This window comes from Arachis hypogaea, chromosome 6 (genome assembly GCF_003086295.3).
Source record: "Arachis hypogaea cultivar Tifrunner chromosome 6, arahy.Tifrunner.gnm2.J5K5, whole genome shotgun sequence".
In the NCBI taxonomy this organism is placed as follows: domain Eukaryota; kingdom Viridiplantae; phylum Streptophyta; class Magnoliopsida; order Fabales; family Fabaceae; genus Arachis; species Arachis hypogaea.
Window position 1 is genome coordinate 85,086,666 of NC_092041.1, and position 19,550 is coordinate 85,106,215.

Below are 19,550 nucleotides of genomic sequence, written 5' to 3' on the forward strand. Positions count from 1 at the left end.
TGAATTCCTAGAAAGGATTCAAGGTGATATATGTGGACCTATTCATCCACCATGTGGATCTTTCAGATATTTTATGGTCCTAATAGACGCATATTCGAGATGGTCATATGTGTGCTTATTATCTTCAAGCAACCTGGCGTTTGCGAAATTACTGGCTCAAATTATTCGATTAAAAGCACAATTTCCAGAAAATCCAATCAAAGCAATTCGTCTTGATAATACTGGTGAATTTACTTCCCAAGCTTTTGATGCATATTGTATGACTAATGGAATAAGTGTTGAACATCCAGTAGCTTATGTTCACACACAAAATGGGTTAGCAGAATCACTTATTAAACGCCTCCAATTAATTGCTAGACTATTGCTTATGAGAACAAATCTCCCAACCTCGGTTTGGGGGCATACTATTTTACATGCCGCAGCACTTATTCGTTTGAGGCCAACGAGTTACCATGAGTTCTCTCCTATGTAATTAGCATTTGGCCAGCAGCCAAATGTTTCCCATTTAAGAATATTCGGGTGTGCGATATATGTTCTCATTGCACCACCTAATCGCACCAAAATGAGACCCCAAAGAAAATTTGGGACATATGTTGTATATGATTCTCCCTCTATAGTGAGATATCTTGAAATATAAACTGGAGATGTATTTAAAACTCAGTTTGCGGATTGTCATTTTGATGAATCAAAATTTCCAACATTAGGGGGAGAGAATAAGCTTCCTGAATAGGAACTTAATTGGAATGCATCATCGTTAATGCATTTAGATCCTCGATCAGGGCAATGTGAACTAGAAGTTCAAAAGATTATACATTTGCAAAGAATAGCAAATGAATTGCCTGATGCATTTTCCGATACAAAGAGGATAACGAAGTCGTATATATTAGCGAAAAATGCCCCAATTCGAATTGATGTCCCAGTAGGACAAGTAGCCACTGAAGTAAATTCACGCCAGAAGCGTGACAGGCCTGTCGGTTTCAAAGACAAAAATCCTCGAAAGTGAAAAGAGGTGAATACTATTCTTGTTGAAAAAGACATAGTAAAGACACCTGCAGTTGTCCAAAATTCTGATATGACGCCAGAAGACGTTCAGGTACCTGAAAATTGTGAAAATAACGAGATCTCAATAAATTATGTCTTTACAGGAGGAAAATGGGATCGAAATAAGACAATTGTCAATGAAATATTTGCATATAACGTGACATTAAATATCATGCATGAAAGTAAGGATCTTGCCAACAATTATAAAAACTCTAAAAGAAGAGTTTGAGATGAAAGATCTTGGAAAGACTAATTTTTGTCTCGGCCTACAGATCGAGCATACAAAAAATGAGATCTTTATTCATCAAACAACTTACACAGAAAAGATCGTGAAAAGATTTTATATGGATAAAGTCACATTCCTTGAGTACCCCAATGATTGTAAGATTTTTGGATGTGAAAAAAGATTGATTCCGCCCTAAAGAAGAGAATGAAGATATTCTTGGTCCTGAAGTACCATATCTTAGTGCCATTGGAGTACTAATGTATCTTGCTAATAATACATGACCCGATATATCATTTGCTGTAAATTTACTAGCAAGATATAATTTCTCTCCAACCAGAAGACATTTGAGTGGAGTCAAACAAATCTTTCGATATCTTCATGGAACGGTTGATATGGGATTGTTTTATCCCTATAGATCTAAGTCACAATTAGTTGGCTATGCAGATGCTGGCTACTTGTCTGATCCACATAAAGGGAGATCTCAAACAGGATAGCTGTTTACATATGGTGGAACAGCTATATCATGGAAGTCCACGAAACAGACGATTCCTGCAATATCCTCTAATCATGCCGAAATACTAGCTATTCATGAAGCAAGTCAACAGTGTTTTTGGCTCCGGAATTTGATCCAATATATTCTGTCATCATGTGGGTTGATTGATCATAAGATAGCTCCAACTATCCTGTTTGAAGATAATACAGCATGCATTGCTCAACTTAAAGGCTTCCACATTAAAGGTGATAGAACAAAGCATATTTCTCCCAAATTCTTCTTCACTCATGATCTTCAAAATCAAGGGACAATTGATGTCCAACAGATCCGCTCAAGTGACAATCTGGCAGATTTATTCACAAAGTCACTCCCAAAATCCTGCTTTGAAAGATTGGTACATAAGATTGGAATGCACCGATTGTAAGACATTAAATGATGTCGATAAGAGGGGGAGACTGTACTCTTTTTTCCTTGGTCATGTTTTTTTCCATTGGGTTTTTCTTGACAAGGTTTTTAATGAGGCAGTCCCCATTACAAATGATATTGTACTCTTTTTCCTTCACTGAAGTTTTTTTTTCCATTGGATTTTTCTTTAGTAAGATTTTAACGAGGCAATAATCCCATGCATGTATAAATAGGGTATATATCTGAGCTTTTATACACACAGCAATAGTAACAATACTCTCTCTCTCTTGTATAATCTTCTCTCTCTTTTACATACGATACTAATATATATATATATATATATATATATATATATATATATATATATATATACTAAGAGTTTCATATTTATATTTTTTTATCTTATATTTATATCTTCCTTATTTATTTCACAACGTTAAGGAAGTTTTTAGGAAATTTTACATTGGATTTAAAAGTCTGAGAGAAAGGACTAATAGGTTCTTAAAAAATTTTAACCATATTTATTCACAAACGTATTTATTCGATTACTCCTTGTTATAGGTGGTATGCTATTGAAATTAGATAGGCTCAAAAACCTTTGATCTCATACAATTCTACTCTAAAATTATCAACTTAATAAATTTAAAATTTGGGCAATTTAGTCAATTAAATTGTTTTTCCAAAAAGTTATCAGATTACAACTTTTCAAAGCATTAGACGTAAATGCAACTTTCCCTTACATCCTGTAGCGGTTTATGAGTGAATTGATTCCTGGAGAAACTGCGGTACCCTTTAGCGATTTCTTCGAAATTGGAATGACTATAAAATCCCCTTATATCCTGTAGTGGTTTATGAGTGAATTGGTTCTTGAGGAAACTGCGGCACCCTTTAGCGGTTTCTTCGAAGTTGGAATGACTATAAAATCCGCTTGAGGTTGTAGCGGATTATTCATTTGAAGATTTTAAAAGTGAGATAGAGAAAGAAAGTAGAGAGAAGAAGTTTGGTTTAGTTTGAATTTCTTATAGCACCCTTCAATTAGGAACCATGACGGATGAAGGGTGCTTGTACTGACTCAACGGCGTTATTCATATTGCTGATAGATTCTATAGTCACGCAAATAAACATAAACCGCTACAGATTTACGTGCAACCCTAAATCGTGGTATCCTATCACGGTTTACATATAATTTAAGAAGTTGCATTTGCGTGAGGTGATTTTAAAAGTTGTAATCTAATAACGTTTTTGGAAAAACAATTTAAATGAGTAAATTGTCCTTAAAATTTAGTTAATTATAATTTCTAATTCTCCCAAATAATTAAATATTTTTAGTTAAAACTTAATTTCTATACCCTAAACACTAATCTAAATATCATTATTCAAAAACACAAAGTCTTTACCATTTTCAAACGTAAAATAAAAATTGAATGAATTATAATTTTATTAATAACAAAATTAAATAATTTAGATACAGAAAATATTAATGAATTGTGTATATTCTCTAATAATTAAAAAAAGTGAACCATTTTTATTTATATTTTAAGTTAATAAATATAAAACGTTAGTAAAAAAACATGTTCTTGAAAAAGAAAAGTAATTTGATTAAAATATTCATTTTACAAAGGGTCAGGAAAAAGGTTTACAGTGAGTTAGTGACTGAACTTACGATTTATCTTTAAATTATTTCAATTTAATTTCTTAAATTTTGTCAATTTTATTTTTAAATATTAATATCACTAAATTATTAACAAAAATATTAAATATTCAAAATTAGTAAATTAGTGATAAAAATCCCAAAATACCCCTACCAATACGTACAACACCCCACACTATTCACTCACTACTCCAAAATCCCTAATCTTCTCCGGCAGAACCCCGTCAGTCTCTCACTCTGTCAAACACCACAACGGCAGCCCATTCCTTTGTCCAGCATCACTCCCATCTCTTCACTGCGGCTGCTGCTACGTCTTCTCTCTCCACCGTCGCTGTTGCTATGTAATGTCTCTCCACCGAGGCTGCAACCTGTGACCTTGTCGCCGATCTACTCTTCTCTGGTGTTATGTGCCTCTCTCCGTCGCTGTTGTGCTCTTTGCTCACCCTATCTCGGTAATTTCCTCTGTACTCTCTCTCGCCGCCGATCAGATCTCTCCACCGGTCTGGTCTCTTCTACTTTTGTGAGCCTCTCTCGATATCTCGTTTTCTGATTAATTGATTGTTGAATATTGATGAGTTTATCTGTTAAGAATATGGATTAGTTCAATTTTTAAATTTCTATTTTATTAGATTACTGCTGGTTTTCCTTCTTTATAAGGTGAAAATCCAGTGTGTGATTAAGCTTGATTAAATTCAGCTGGAGCTCATTAATCTTTGTGATCAGTTCTGTCCAAATAGATTGTTAATTTGCTTGTGTATGATTAAACCTTGTTACTTTGTGAAAGAATGAACTAATTAACAGCCTTAATTTGCTTCTGTTTTGCTTTCCATTTAGGTTCACTAATCCATCTTCATTAAACACAATGTAATGAGTGCCTCACTGCCTTGCATGTAATTGTTTGCAGTTCTTGATTTATCTCAGAGTTCCACTGACTCACCGATTCCAACGATCAAAACCCTAACTCGGATCCGTACCCTACAACATGGCTTCCGGTAATCACCTCCTCCTACTTATTTTTCTAATCTGTTTTTTCAATTTTAATAAGCTTGGATTTTTATTTTTTATTTTAGTGCATTGAAAACCCTATCTGAACTAAGCAATGAAGCACTTTCTTGTAATTGTTGAATGTGTATGTGTGTTTTTTCAGCGTGTCTGTGACGATGCTATTGTTTTGACCAGTTTCAGCAAATGTCAAAATTCATGAAAAAATCGTGAATCTGAGTAATGCCTATCAAATGTGGATTTTCACAATCATTGTTTATGTACTATAATAATACTGTTGCTTATGTGATATAATTGTTTATTTAGAACTTCATCTACATCCAGTGAATGCTTTTAATCCTGTTAAGCTAGTTCCAAGCTAGCTGACTTAAGAAAAAAGAATCCTTTTTGAATCTTTGTGGCATGGTTTAATCACAAATCTCATGGTTTGAAATCCCAAATGTAGAAGGGATGGCAATTCAAGAGGGTTGTTAAATACTTAATTTCATGTTATTTGCACTACAAATTTGCCACTTATGCTTCTTTGAAGTATTCATATTTTACAACATTGAATGTCCTACGCTTTTAATGTTGATATAATTATAATAGTTGATTAACTTTTTCTGATTTAGTTACACGCACTAAGTGTTTGCATTATGTTTTTATAATGTAGATGCTGATATGGAGGACTATGGATTTGAGTACTCTGATGAGGAGCAAGAGGAGCAAGATGTTGATATTGAGAATCAATATTATAATTCGAAAGGTATTTATAGCACCTATGCTTACATTCACTTCTTTTCAATGTAATGAGTTTGGATAGGTTAGTTTTATTTTTCGGCTACATACTAGTTTGCTCAAATTTAACTTGGTGTTCAAAAGTATTTTTGCACTTTCTTATGATCATTCATCAATGGCATCATTGTTGGAACTAGAAGTTTGATTCATTAGCTTGTTTTGAATTCAATTATCCTTTTGGAAGAAAGGTATATATTGATTAACTTATACTCCCTCTGGTTCAAACTATCTTTCACGCCAGAAAACTTATTCTTTTTAATTTCTTAATCTTAATTATCTTTTTTTGTACAAGTTGATAGAAGTTAATCATGATTATTTTTTCCTCGTTTCTTATTCTATAAACCTCAGTAACATGGGTAGATTGGATGAATGGTACACAGTACCTATTGGTAAAACCATTAAAAAATAAAAAATATTGAGAGAAATTATAGGTGAAACCATTAAAGAAATAAAATCATTTAGATTTTTATTGATTGTTTGGTTTGCGTTTCAGACTTTGATAGCACGATAAGTTAGTGTAAAGATTATCTTTTTCATTCTCTTGTGCACTAAATGCAATGAGAGAGATCATTAGTGGAATTATATATATTATTTTAAACTTTTGAGTATTTTAGGGAAGGGTAATATGATTACAATACGTCTTGTGAATAGAAGGCTTGTAGAAGCCTTGATAAGAAAAGTAAATTAGATGGAAGCTAGCTCGATAAGTGTAGGTAAAAAAAACCTAGAAAAATTGTAGATAAAGTCATTAAGAAGTGCTTATATTCAATTGGCTTCCCTGTAGATATGGTTTATGATACAATGTAATAATAGTGTGATTCGTGAAATCAACCATAACTAGTAGGAGAAAAGCTTTGCTGTTGAGTTCTTAGTCATTGTGCAAATGCCTTTAAGGACAGATATTTTGAAAGGGAGGAATCTTCATTTACAACACCATGAGATCTAGGTTCTCATAATTTGTGGTTCTAAATTGATGATTCCATCCTCCACACTAATTTCCTAAGATGCTGCTGTTTGTATGTAGGTTTGGTTGAAACTGATCCAGAAGGTGCACTTTCTGGTTTTGCTGAGGTAGTGCGCATGGAACAAGAAAAGGCTGAATGGTAAAAACCCTATTATCTGAGTGCTGCATAATAATAATAAACATATGGACACTGGACTTAACATACTTTTGTATCTTCTGTTGCAATTTTTTGTATCATTAATAATTCAGTGATCTGATCCTGCTTGTGCTTTTTTTTTTAATGTCATTTTATTTTCTTTCTTTTCTTTAATGTTTTGTTTCTAGTTGGCCATTCAGTAAATACAGCTAATATATTTGTTGACTGATTTTTCCCTTCTTTTTGGTATTGATCATGCCTTCTTTTTTGTATTCTTTGATGAATTGGATCATGCATTGTGATATTTGTGTTTATCTTTTGATGGTACTAAGAAACTATTATGTATTTCATGTGATATTTATTTTACATTTTACCAGGGGATTTAAAGCTCTAAAACAAACTGTCAAGCTCTACTATCGACTTGGGAGGTATAAAGAGATGATGGAAGCCTACAGGGAGATGTTGACTTATATTAAGTCTGCAGTGACTCGTAATTACAGTGAAAAATGCATAAACAGCATTATGGACTATGTCTCAGGTTCAGCTAGCCAGAACTTTGGTCTTCTGCAAGAATTCTACCAGACAACTTTGAAAGCCCTTGAAGAAGCAAAGAATGAGGTTAATCCTGTAGACTTTATCTTGGTTGCAACTCAATGTCATTGCATTTCCCATTAATGCAATCTTATGTTTAATTTTGTATTATTCAATTGGCAGAGATTGTGGTTTAAGACAAATCTGAAGCTTTGTAAGATTTTCTTTGATATTGGTGAATATGGACGAATGAGCAAGGTAAAGGTCTAATTTGCTGTCCGACATAATTTGAATGTGTCTGTATGATTCTATTGGTGTCTAGTGTTTTTCATAGTAAAAATTTAAGGATTTGTTGAATCCTTTCAGATCTTGAAGGAACTTCACAAATCTTGTCAAAGAGAAGATGGCACAGATGACCATAAGAAAGGAACCCAACTGTTGGAGGTTTATGCAATAGAAATCCAGATGTACACAGAGACCAAGAACAACAAAAAACTCAAGGTCAGCATTTGTTTCAGAAAATTACTGTTGTGTACCTAACATCTAACTATCTACCTCACCAATTTATTATTGCTTATTCTGGAATTTGCTTTCAATTGTCTATCAGACTCATGTACTGTTTGTTGGTTTAGAACGAATTGTCGAATTCTCAAACAATTAATATTTATGTAAGTTTTATTCAATAAGAACTAACTGTATATCTCTGGATGAAAGATGGAGTTGCTTAAACACATTGGCATCTCAGTACCTCGCTTGTTTTGGAATTTTTATAGTCATTTTCGTTATTCTTCACAATTTCCTGTTTTCTTTTTAGTTAACTGTTCTTAGTAATTTAGATCTTGTAATCTGTGGAAAAAAAAATATTTGATGTATGGGCAGTGACCTGTGGCTGAATACTGATGCTTAAGCAAAGTGGGTATTTGTGGGGGTGTCATCATGGTTGATCATGGATAACTGAGCTATCATAACCTAATGGACTATCTCTAGTAGTAAATTTTGATAGGCTTAAATATCTTTCAATTGTTGTGAATGTTGTGAACTGTGGTTTTGGTCCCTGTATAAAAAAAGTTGTTTCAGTTCCAAACACCATCTCAATACCTGGCTTGTAGTTAACCTAATGCTGTTGAGAATCTCTTGAATCTGGCAGCCTCAGAATTATTTTATATTCATTGATTAGTCATTAGGTTTTAGGAAAGTTTGTTTAACAGTGTCTCCTGGTCTTAAATGCAGCAACTTTACCAGAAAGCACTTACTATTAAGTCAGCTATTCCCCATCCAAGAATAATGGGGATAATCCATGAATGTGGGGGTAAAATGCATATGGCAGAGCGCCAGTGGGCAGAAGCAGCTACTGACTTCTTTGAAGCTTTTAAGAATTATGATGAAGCTGGGAATCATAGGCGGATCCAATGCTTGAAGTAAGCAGCATGAAATTCATTTTACTTTTAGTTATTAGTTCGAAACATTTGATTAATGATAGATTGCAGTGTTTATGAAATGAAATTCATCATGAGTCATCAATTTTAGGATGAGATTGATACTTTTAAAATTCATAATCTTTCCCTCAGATACATTTCAGCTTGACTGCTGAGTAAAGAATTTTAGCTTTGTTTTTAATATGTATTGTTATTGTTATTATATGCACCAGGTACCTTGTTCTTGCCAACATGTTGATGGAGTCTGAAGTGAATCCTTTTGATGGACAGGAGGCTAAGCCGTAAGTGATGTGCATTTTATTTGTCTGCTCCACCCATTTTTCATTCCTATTGAGTCCTGGTTGTTTTCCCATTCTGATTTTACATCTCATAAATTATGTATTGCAGATACAAGAATGACCCGGAAATTTTGGCAATGACAAATTTGATAGCAGCCTATCAACGGAATGAAATATTGGAATTTGAGAAAATACTGAAGGTACCTTTAGTTAGTCTCATTTCTCTTCACCTATTATTGGTTCTAAATGGATTCTGGGTATTTTGCTATCCAGAGTAACAGAAGAACCATCATGGATGATCCATTTATCAGAAATTACATTGAGGATCTGCTGAAGAATATCAGAACACAAGTCTTGCTTAAGCTCATCAAACCATATACAAGGATAAGGATACCATTTATATCTCAGGTAATTGTACTCCTAAATTCTGTGGAACTAAAGAAGGAACTAAAGAAATTAGTGGAACTAAAGAAGGAAAGTAAATACCAAAATTTATCTCGGCAGCTTATAGATATTATTATTATTGTTATTATTATTATTATTATTATTATTATTATTATTATTATTATTACCTCATAGTTGGTTAACTGGTTTAAGTGAAGGGTTCTGCTGTAATTTTTTTTATTGCTTCCTCTTAATGCAAGTAATACATATTTATTAACTTGAATTATGAGAGGTTAAGGTATGGTTTGGCCAACTTAATTGTAACTCTTTTTTATTTGATAAAACCCACTAATTTATTACAGGAACTGAACGTTCCCGAACATGATGTTGAGCAGCTGCTTGTGTCACTGATTCTGGATAATAGAATTCAAGGACACATTGATCAAGTGAACAGGCTCTTGGAACGTTCTGATAGGTCTGTTTATATATATTATAATTATTTCAATTTTTTTCAACTGTATTCTGTTTATAATCTGCTATTTTATGGTATTAATTGAATATACACGGTTCAGGTCGAAAGGAATGAAAAAGTACACTGCCATAGACAAATGGAACACACAGCTAAAATCTCTCTATCAAACAATCAGCAATAGAGGTTAGACCTTGGTGTGTGGTGGAAAGGGATATCTATATTGTTGCTTCAGCATGCAGTTTAGTCATGTGAATTAACTTAGCTTCTATGCAGAGTTAGGAAAGTGTTACAAATAGTGGGAACCAACGTGAAAATGCAACTTGTGATTCATGTTTTAGTTTATTTGGAAACAATTTTAAAGGTGTTCAATGTTGTGTAGAAGGGTTTGATGCTCCGTGAGCGCTGTTCCAATTTATTCGTCGTTTAGTAAAATATAATGCTGCAACCGGCGTCGATATATAATTATATATTATATGAAAATAAAATGTGGATGGTTTTAGATTTGTTATAGCTTTCTTTTGGCAATCAGCGATAGAGACAAGGAGTTACTATTCTTGTCGTATCGTTTGTTACTTGTGAGGTGAATCTTTAAGAGATTGGTGCCGCTTAAAATATTGTTGAAGGTAAACTCCCATCAATGTTGTACTGGCCATAAACGTAATACACTCCTGATGAGTGATGGCCTTTTTAGGACATTTAAATATTAACTCAGCATTGATTGTTCGTATAAATTGACACGAAAGCAAAAGCATGTCAGACATACTATCGTTGATTGGCAAAGAAATTATTAGAAACAAGAGAGCAATTTAAAGAAGGTATTTTTGTATATTATTCTGTCTGAGAAAAAGTACAATGTACAAAGGGTATATATAGTTGTTAGTAGAATTAAAATAATAAAATCATAGAATCCTACAATATACAGATACGCTATATAAATACTAATGATACTAATTGATCTAATTTGATTCTAATTATTCTTTTAACATTCCTCTTCAAACTCAAGTGGGAGTTAGGATACCATCTTGAGTTTGGGTAACAGAGTTCGGAAACGAGTCGGATGATGTGCCTTCGTGAAGATATCAACATTCTGTTTCAAAGTTCTAACACCGATGAGATGAATAGCACCAATGAGGATATGTTGCCGAACAAAGTGACAATTATTCTCAATGTATTTGGTGCGTTCATGAAACACATCATTATGGACCATCTGAATAGCACTGCAGTTGTCACAAAAAATATCAGTTGGGGATGATTGAGGAGCACCCAAGTCTTTGAGAAGCCAATGAATCGAGATAATTTCAGCAGTGGTGTCAGCGAGAGCATGGTATTCAGTTTCTGTGCTTGATCGACCAGTGAATGTTTGCTTCTTAGCTCGCCAAGAAATAAGAGAATCGCCAAGAAACAAGCAATAACCAGTAGTGGAACGACGATCAATGGGATCACCAACCCAATCATCATATGAGTACGCCTGAAGGGATAAAAATGAATGGGCAGAAAAATAAAGGCCATGGAATATGGTGCCTTTGATGTAGCAGAAAATGCGAAGAATTGTTGCATAGTGAGTAGTACGAGGAGCTGACAAGAACTGGCTAAGAACATGAACCGGATAGACGATGTCTGGTCAGGTGACAGTTAAGTAGACGAGTCCTCCAACTAGTTGTCGATAAAGAGTAGGATTATCCAAAACATTGTCATCCATAGGAGTAAATCGAACATTAGACTCAACAGGAGTAGACTCAGTGCGATTATCTGTAATTCCAACTCGAGCAAGAAGATCTGAAGCATATTTAGCTTGAGAGAGATAGATGCCATCATCGGAAGGAAGAGGCATGACGGTAGGAGCAGGAGCGTCGTCCAGTCCGAATCATCAGGAGATGGAGAAGGCAGAAGAACGGGAGGTTGTGGAGGGTGACTCAAGATAGAGCCTATAGAATCATCACTAGAAAAAAGATCAACATTGGGGTTAGTGAAAAAAGGTGACAGAGTAGGAAGAATGGACTCAAAGGAGAAGAACCGAGAAATCATGTGATGCTCCCAGAAGACAACATGACGAGATATACGATTGCGGTTAAAGAGAGGATCCTAACAATGATAACCCTTGTGTTCAGTGCCATAACCAAGAAAACAACACATACAAAGTAGAAGAAATAACATGAAAAGCAGCAAGAACAACTTCACCCCAAGTATGCTCAGGACACGAAGAAGAAATAAGTATTACACGAACAGAGTCAAGACTGTGGCGGTGTTTGCGTTCAGTGTGGCCATTTTGTTGAGATGTACCAGGGCAAGAAAACTCAGACAAGGTACCCTGTTCTGCAAGAAAGGTTAAGAGTTTGGAATCACGGTATTCCATAGCATTATTGCGGCAAAAAACCTTAATGACCTTGGAAAATTGAGTTTTAATCATAGTGGCAAAGTTAATATAAATGTGAGGTAACTCATGGCGATTGGTCATCAAATAAACCCAAGTAAAGCGTGAATAATCATCAATGAAAATGATAAAGTATCGAGCTCCTCCCATAGAAGCAGTGGGAATGGGACCCCAAACATTAGAGTGGATAAGATCAAAAGGAGAGCAAGCAAAAGAATTATTGTGAAAAGATAAAGCGGGTTGTTTAGTAGTTTGACAAGAAATGTAATCAAAAGACTCATGATTAACTTAACCCAAAACACCCTGAGAGACAAGAGGACGCATCTTTCCCAAGGAGGTGTGCACAAGACGTTGATGCCATAAGTGAATGGTAGAAGGGGAAGAAGCAGCACAGAGATTAGGCAGAGAAGAAATATGAAGATTCTTGAGTTCAAACAATCTTCAAACCTTACGTCCAGTCCCGATTATTTGTCCCGTCCGATGATCTTGTACACGACAACCAGAAATAGAAAAAGTGACATCAAAACTGAGATCAACAAATTGACCAACAGAAAGAAGATTAAAGTTCGATTTGGGAATATAATAAGTATCAGGAAGATTAAGAGTTGGCTGGGAAATAGAACTAGTGTGTGTCGCGTGCAAAAGGGAACTATTAGCAGTATTGACAGAAGGTGCATTTGTAGTGGTAGCCAAAGACGAAAAAAGATGACGCAAATGAAACATGTGATTAAAGCAACCAAAATCAAAATACCATTTAGAATTACTTGGAGGAGTCGAAAAAGCAACAGGAGTATTACCAGAAAGGGAAAGAAGATGCTTAAGAGACGCAATATTGGATAGAGAGACAGAAGACAGAGTGAGAGGAGCAGAGGTAGGAGATTCAGTAGTAGTAACAGCAGAAGTAGACCCATGCTTGGGATGAAAAGGATACTTGTGGTGATCAGGACGTGGAGGGCGAGTGGGACAGGTAGTAATCAAATATCCCGAGAGCTTGCAGTAACGACAGAATAGTTGTGGACAATGGTAGCTAATGTGACATCTCTGTTGGCATGTGCGATATTCAATAGAAGGACAATCTGAGAAGAGGTTCCCAGAACATCGACAGTTGCGACAGAATTTACCTTTTCTGTCTATGGAAGCATAAACATCTATTTTTGCCATAATAGCAGATACAAAGATCAATGAGAGGAGAGAAAAACCGCAAACTTGGAGCCGAAAACGAGAAAACGGAGGACAAAATTGAAAATAGCTCACCAAAAAACCTTAGGGTGGATCCCACCGGCTGCCACGTCATCCAAGGAGAACACATGGTAGCGTCTGATAGGAGGAAGAAAAACACGTCAGCAACACATGGCAGCGTCTGGATGGAGGAAGGAAGCACGTGGGTCAGCCAGTCGAAGCGAGTCGGGTCCAGGCGCAGGTCGTTGGGTCAGAACGTAGCAGTGGCTGAGCGACACGTGGATGCGTTAGGCCTTTGATTGAAAGCCCAATCGGATGGCTCAGGATGAATCTGGAAAGGAGAGAAACCTGATGGCGGCAGCTTATTTCGGCGGCGCGTGGAGGCGCTTCCGGCGGCGGATGGAGGTGATTTCGGTGGTGTTGGAATCACAGCGACAAGGCGAACACGGTGGTAAGGAGGATGATGAACCAAAACATCGAAAAGTGATCTAAAAATGAGGCCAAAGAACACTGTCAAGAAGGAGAAACAATGAGCTATGAATTAATTTTTATGGAAAAAAACTATGCTCTTGATACCATGTTAGAAACAAGAGAGCAATCTAAAGAAGGTGTTTTTGTATATTATTCCATCTAAGGAAAAGTACAATGTACAAGGGGTATATATAGCTGCTAGTAGAATCAAAGTAATAAAAGCATAGAATCCTATAATTAATATACAGATACGCTATATAAATACCAATGATACTAATTGATCTAAGTCGATTCTAATGATTCTCTTAACAGAAATGAAATCAGAATTGAAGAAAGTAAAAAAGAAGCGTTGTAGGCAAATATAGAAGAACTTAAAGGTCAAAATAACAATAATGGGTTAGAAATCACAATACAATTAGAGACACCATTACTATAGGAACTACAAATGGAAGAAAGCTATTGCAATGATAAATCCAGCGTTAATTGGCTCAAGAGTGGTGATCAGAATACACGTTTTCTTTTTCGTACCAAGTTTCAAACGAAAATAGAAAAAATAAAATGAAAATTCCTTTAATAAAGAGTGAATTTTTACTTAATTTGGATAGAATATGTGCATACATATGGTAATTTTTTAACAGGCTTTTTTTATTTTTTTATTTTTTTAAAGTAAAAAGCTCAACACAATAAAAGTGGAGCAAACAGACACAGTAAATCAGACTTAAAAGAAGACACAACAACATGAACAATTTTCCTTGTCATCTCCAGCATAGCCATCAACAACAAAAGGGATTCACACCTCTCTACTCGTTAGCACTGGCCGAAGTCATGTTGATAATTTCTCTAACACCTTTGCTTGTGTTTTGGAAAATTCTCCTATTCCTTTACAGCCAAATGTTCCAAATGATCGCACAGAAGCATCTTAACCGTTGTTTACGATCCTCCTTGCTCCTCGGTTCCTCTGTTCAACTTAGAAAATGTTCCTTCATCATACTCGGACAAGCCCATTGTCAGCCAAATACTGAAACTCAAGCACTCCACACCTGCCAAGCAAAAGCACAACCCAGAAACAAGTGATGTACATGTTCCACATTTTTATTACAAAAAACGCATATAATATCTTTCTGGCTGATAATTCCAAACTGGCTTAGCCTTTCCTTTGTATACACTCTGCCTATCAGGACAAACCAGGCAAACAACTCCACTCTTAGTAGAACTAAATCTTTCTAAACAGTCCAAGTGAAGCTTTAGCTGGTTACTTTCTCTGGAAGCATTTCCTCCTGCATCACCTGCACAAATGAGTTAGTTGAAAAAAATTCCTTGCCTATCATATTTTCACACCACTCTATCCTCCCTGTTATTCACTAATCTCACAGGTCTCAAAGTCTCATGTAATTGAGTAAGAAGTTCTAATTTTCATTGGAAGTTCCGAATCCACTCAAACCTATCCCAAAACCCGCAATCTCCTATAACAGATCCACATTGATTTGAAACAGAGAAAAGCCTCGGGAACCGATCCTTTAGAGAACCACAGTATAGCCAAAGATCCTCCCAAAACTGAGTCCGTCGTCCATCACCAACCTCCAAGGACAAGCCTGTAATCATCTTATCACTTATATGTTGATTCGGAATCTGTAACTGGCATATATCCTTCCATGGGCCTCCTCTAGTAAGTAACACTTGAGTTGATAGTAGGTTACTGGGACTTAGATTATTACAAGAACATGCCACCTTCTTCCATAACATGCACTCTTCCTTTGCAAACCGTCACCACCACTTAAACAATAGGGTTGTGTTGTGAACTATAGCATCTTCAACTCCCAACCCGCCTAGTTTCTTTGGAGCCTGCACCACTTTCCACCTTACAAATGTCATACCATTGCTACCATCTTCCTTACTCCACAAGAATCTTCTCTGCAAGGAGATCAATCTTTTCGCAACAGCTTTCGGCATATTGAATAAGCTCAAATAATACACTGGCAAACTATTTAACATTGATTTAATAAGCACCAGCTTTTTCACTTTATTTAGCACTTTAGCTTTTCACATACTGATTTTCTCCTCCATCTTGTCTATAATAGGCTTTCAGATCTTCACCAGCCTCAGATTAGCTCCTAAAGAGATTCCAAGGTATTTAACTGGAAGTGTGTCCCCTTTACAACCTAACAGGTTACACATACTCCGGACCCACTGCTCATCACAATTAATTGGAATCAAGCTGGACTTATCAAAATTGATACTCAACCTTGACATCAACTCAAAGCATCGCAGAAGCCTCTTGTAATTCTGAATAGTCTCCTCTTCTGGTGGACAAAATAGAATGGTATCATCCGTAAACTGAAGGTGGGACAATTCTATGCTATCTTTCCAAACAAACAAAGATGATATACGTCTATTTCTCATTGCCTCACCAATCATTCGATGCAGAGCAGATCACCTTGTCTCAGGCCTCTTTCCATTTTGAATGGTTTAGATGGTGAACCGTTTATCAACATCGACATAAATGCAGTTGTGACACACTCCATAACCCATGCTCTCCATTTATTTCCAAACCCCATCTTCTGTAGCACTATGTCCATAAAACTTCACTTAACTCTATCGTATGCTTTTTGGAAATCTAGCTTGATTATTGCAGCCTCCTTTTTCCTTGGTTTAAGCCAGTTAACTATTTTCGCATGCGATAAGTTTCCCATCATGTATTTTTTTTCCCTTCACAAATGCACTTTGAGTTTCCCCTACTAACGCTGGCATCACTGATCGCATCCTCTTGACTAGCATCTTCGAGATAACCTTATATACAAAGCCCACCATACTAATAGGTCGCAAGTCTTTAATCTCCTTCATCCCCGTGAACTTAGGTGCTAGCGCCACCCAAGTGATATTGGAGTCCACCGGTAACTTGGTCGTCTGGAAAAATCTCATCACTACTACTATGAATTTAGACCCAATCTCATCCCAGCATTTCTTAATGAAATTCAGTTGTACCCGTCACAACCTGGTGCCTTAGATGACTCACAGTCCCACACAGACTCTTTGATCTCCTCAGCCGAAGGTAGCACTTCAAGAGCCACAACATCCTCTTCTTCTATCTTGACCACCAGACCATCTCTGAACCCCACAACAGGAGAGTGTTCCTGACCACTCTTTATTCTAGCTGGATTTCTGACCAGTCTGCCATTGGTTACTAGTGTAGCAATCCTATTGTTCCGCCTTCTTGCTGAAGCTATATTGTGGAAGTATCTTGTATTTTTGTCCATATCCTTCGCGTGCCGAGATTGAGACATCTGTTTCCAATGTATCGCTTTTCTCACATACCATCTCTCGCAACAAGTAACCATCACCTTTCTTCTAGCCTCCATCGTTCCATCATACACCCCACCACTGACCATATCATCAATCCTCTTTATTTTTTCCTCAAACTTTGTAATTTTCTTGTCCATCTCACTAAAATTGGCCTTATGCCATCTCCCCAGCGGACCTGTCAGAGCCTTTAATTTCTTTGTGAACTGTAACTCCCCCAAGCTTCTCCATTCCTTGTTGACCATTTTGAGAAATCCATCATGCATATAAGGCTTCGAAATGGCCTCGGGCCTCACCTCAGCTTTCTATCCTCCACTATTATAGGGCAATTATCTGACAAACTCCTTGACCCACCTCATAGGCGCGCCTCTGGAAACTCTTCTAGCCATTCCAAGCTAACCAGAGCTCTATCTATGCAAATGTAAGATCGTCCTCTAAACCATGTAAACTTACGGTCAGTAAACGACAAATCCATTAAGTTCATGTCCTGTATCCAAATCTTGAAAGCTTCCGCAGACCTAGACAACCCAGCAGATCCTTTTCGTTCCTCCACATGTACTATTTCATTAATGTTTCCCATAAAGCAGCAAGGAACCTAGCATAATCCAACTATATAGCTCAACTCCTCCGAAACATGAATTTTCTCATCTCTATTATGTGCTCCATAGACCAAGATAAACGCGCAATTGAAGTTACTCTTCAATATTACTCCTTCAACACACAACCATCTCTCTCCCTTATAGCAGTTATACATTTTAAATATCAATTCATCCCATATTATTAACAGACCACCCGATGCACCATCAGAACCTACATATTCCCAGCCTGGACCAGCTTGCCCCTATATTCTTGCAACTTCAAAGCTCGTCACTACCTGCCTTTTAGTCTTAATCAACCCTATCATATTTAACCTATGTTTATTCTTTAGGTCCTTCACCATTCTCAACTTTCCATCACCACGTAACCCCCTAACATTCCAAGAACTAAAAATTATTTAAAATTGTTTTACACACTTGTTTTGTATGTTTGGGCTTGCATCGTCGCATTTTTGCCTTCTACTTTGCAAGTCTCCTTTTGTGAGCTATCTTTTCGTTCTGAGCTTGGAGAATTGCCATAATGTCATCTTCTTCATTGTATAATATCGCTCCTGACTCTTTTGTCAACTCCCAGGTCCTTCTATTTTCTATCAACTACTCCTCCACTTTTAAGTTCTAACTGTCACTGTCTTCCGCGACATTTCCAAATTCCTCATGCCCAAGATTATCCCACCCAATGCCATCCTCATCAATTCCGCAGACCATCCTCGTACCTCTTAGCAAAAGACATTGATCCCCAACAGACCCTCGTTCTAGCGGGACAACCAATCTATCCCTGGACCTTGTATGCCCAAGCCCCCCTCATTGCAACCACTAGTCAGTTTCACTCCTCCATCATTGACAACCTCACAAGCTTTGCCACTTCGACCAACTGTCCCATCCTGTTGTCCCGTGCCGTCACTATTCTCAAGATCGACCACTGCTACTGGGAGCTCTGCCCCTCCATCCACATCGCTTCCCGCGTCGTCAACATCACCGCTCTCACCAAGTTGGATGTGGTCATGCCCATCGGGGATTAACCAGCTCTCTAGATTCAAGCCGAGCCTAACCTTTCCATGGCTAACCCCATCAATCGCGCCACATTCACTCTCGTAGGATACCACTGTTTGAGCGCCGCGTCTTTTCCTTGTGCTCGCGCCAGCCCCCACACTAAGAACCCGACCCGAGTCCTCCACTACAAGTCCATGGACCTCATCTGCAAGAGCTTAAGATGTTGGGCTCAGAGGGTTCGGTCTTCCCTCCTCATTCTTCTTATTATCGCTGACCCAAGCCTTGTATAAGCAAGCCTTTTTTTATTTTTCTTATTCGACCTCCTTCGTAGCCCAAGAAGTTCACAAGATACTATTCTCTCAGAGCCTTCCTCCAAACTCACAACGTCTCTTCCCCCAAAATCAGGTACTCTGTGATTATCTCCGGTAACTGCTTGATCTGTTTCGAAATTCCCACACTGAAGATATGCACTGGCATTAATCTTTTCATTCAAAATTGTGCCTGAAATTACTAATCTACCCTTATCATTTTCCTCACCCGTGTTACCATCATCAATAGCTCTTCGTCCTGGATTCCTTCGTGCGATGAATCCGCTACATGCCTCTGCCATATATCTGTATCTGAGTTGTTGCTTACGTTACCGGGGTTCCATTGTACTCCTGGTCCTTCATCCCCAATTTTCTCAGTGCACTGCAAGTTACACGTCTCATGTCCAACCTCTTTCACCAGAACATTGATGAGCGGATAATTTGTACACTTTTTGGCATTGTTTTTAGTATGTTTTTAGTATGATCTAGTTAGTTTTTAGTATATTTTTATTAGTTTTTAGTTAAAATTCACTTTTCTGGAC

At 36.9% G+C, this 19,550-nt stretch overlaps 2 protein-coding genes across 3 annotated transcripts; one reads left to right on the forward strand and one right to left on the reverse strand.

The window, feature by feature from the left end:
- The first annotated feature begins 3,970 nt into the window (after positions 1–3,970).
- LOC112696807 (COP9 signalosome complex subunit 2) lies at positions 3,971–10,299 on the forward strand. Of its 2 annotated transcripts, none has more exons than XM_025749686.3 (13): positions 3,971–4,268; positions 4,721–4,808; positions 5,471–5,563; positions 6,620–6,698; positions 7,073–7,313; positions 7,410–7,484; positions 7,593–7,727; positions 8,457–8,644; positions 8,875–8,943; positions 9,050–9,140; positions 9,214–9,348; positions 9,687–9,799; positions 9,897–10,299. In XM_025749686.3, the coding sequence occupies exons 2-13, from the start codon at positions 4,799–4,801 to the stop codon at positions 9,982–9,984; spliced, it is 1,317 nt and encodes a 438-aa protein (XP_025605471.1). In that variant the 5' UTR covers positions 3,971–4,268; positions 4,721–4,798; the 3' UTR covers positions 9,985–10,299. The 2 variants fall into 2 exon arrangements, with proteins under 2 accessions (XP_025605471.1, XP_029143409.1); XM_029287576.2 differs by having other exon boundaries at positions 3,979–4,336.
- Positions 10,300–16,789: 6,490 nt separating this feature from the next.
- On the reverse strand, positions 16,790–17,359 carry LOC112805678 (uncharacterized). The gene has a single exon (XM_025848027.1). The coding sequence runs from the start codon at positions 17,357–17,359 to the stop codon at positions 16,790–16,792; it is 570 nt and encodes a 189-aa protein (XP_025703812.1).
- Positions 17,360–19,550: the final 2,191 nt, after the last annotated feature.

Bases quoted from the DNA above. Each gene is read 5' to 3' on its own strand.
- LOC112696807 (XM_025749686.3), top strand. The intron at 7,485-7,592 runs GTAAAGGTCTAA...GAATCCTTTCAG, and splicing joins AATATGGACGAATGAGCAAG to ATCTTGAAGGAACTTCACAA. The intron at 8,645-8,874 runs GTAAGCAGCATG...TATATGCACCAG, and splicing joins AGGCGGATCCAATGCTTGAA to GTACCTTGTTCTTGCCAACA.
- LOC112805678 (XM_025848027.1), bottom strand. From the start codon at position 17,359: ATGGTCAACAAGGAATGGAGAAGCTTGGGGGAGTTACAGTTCACAAAG.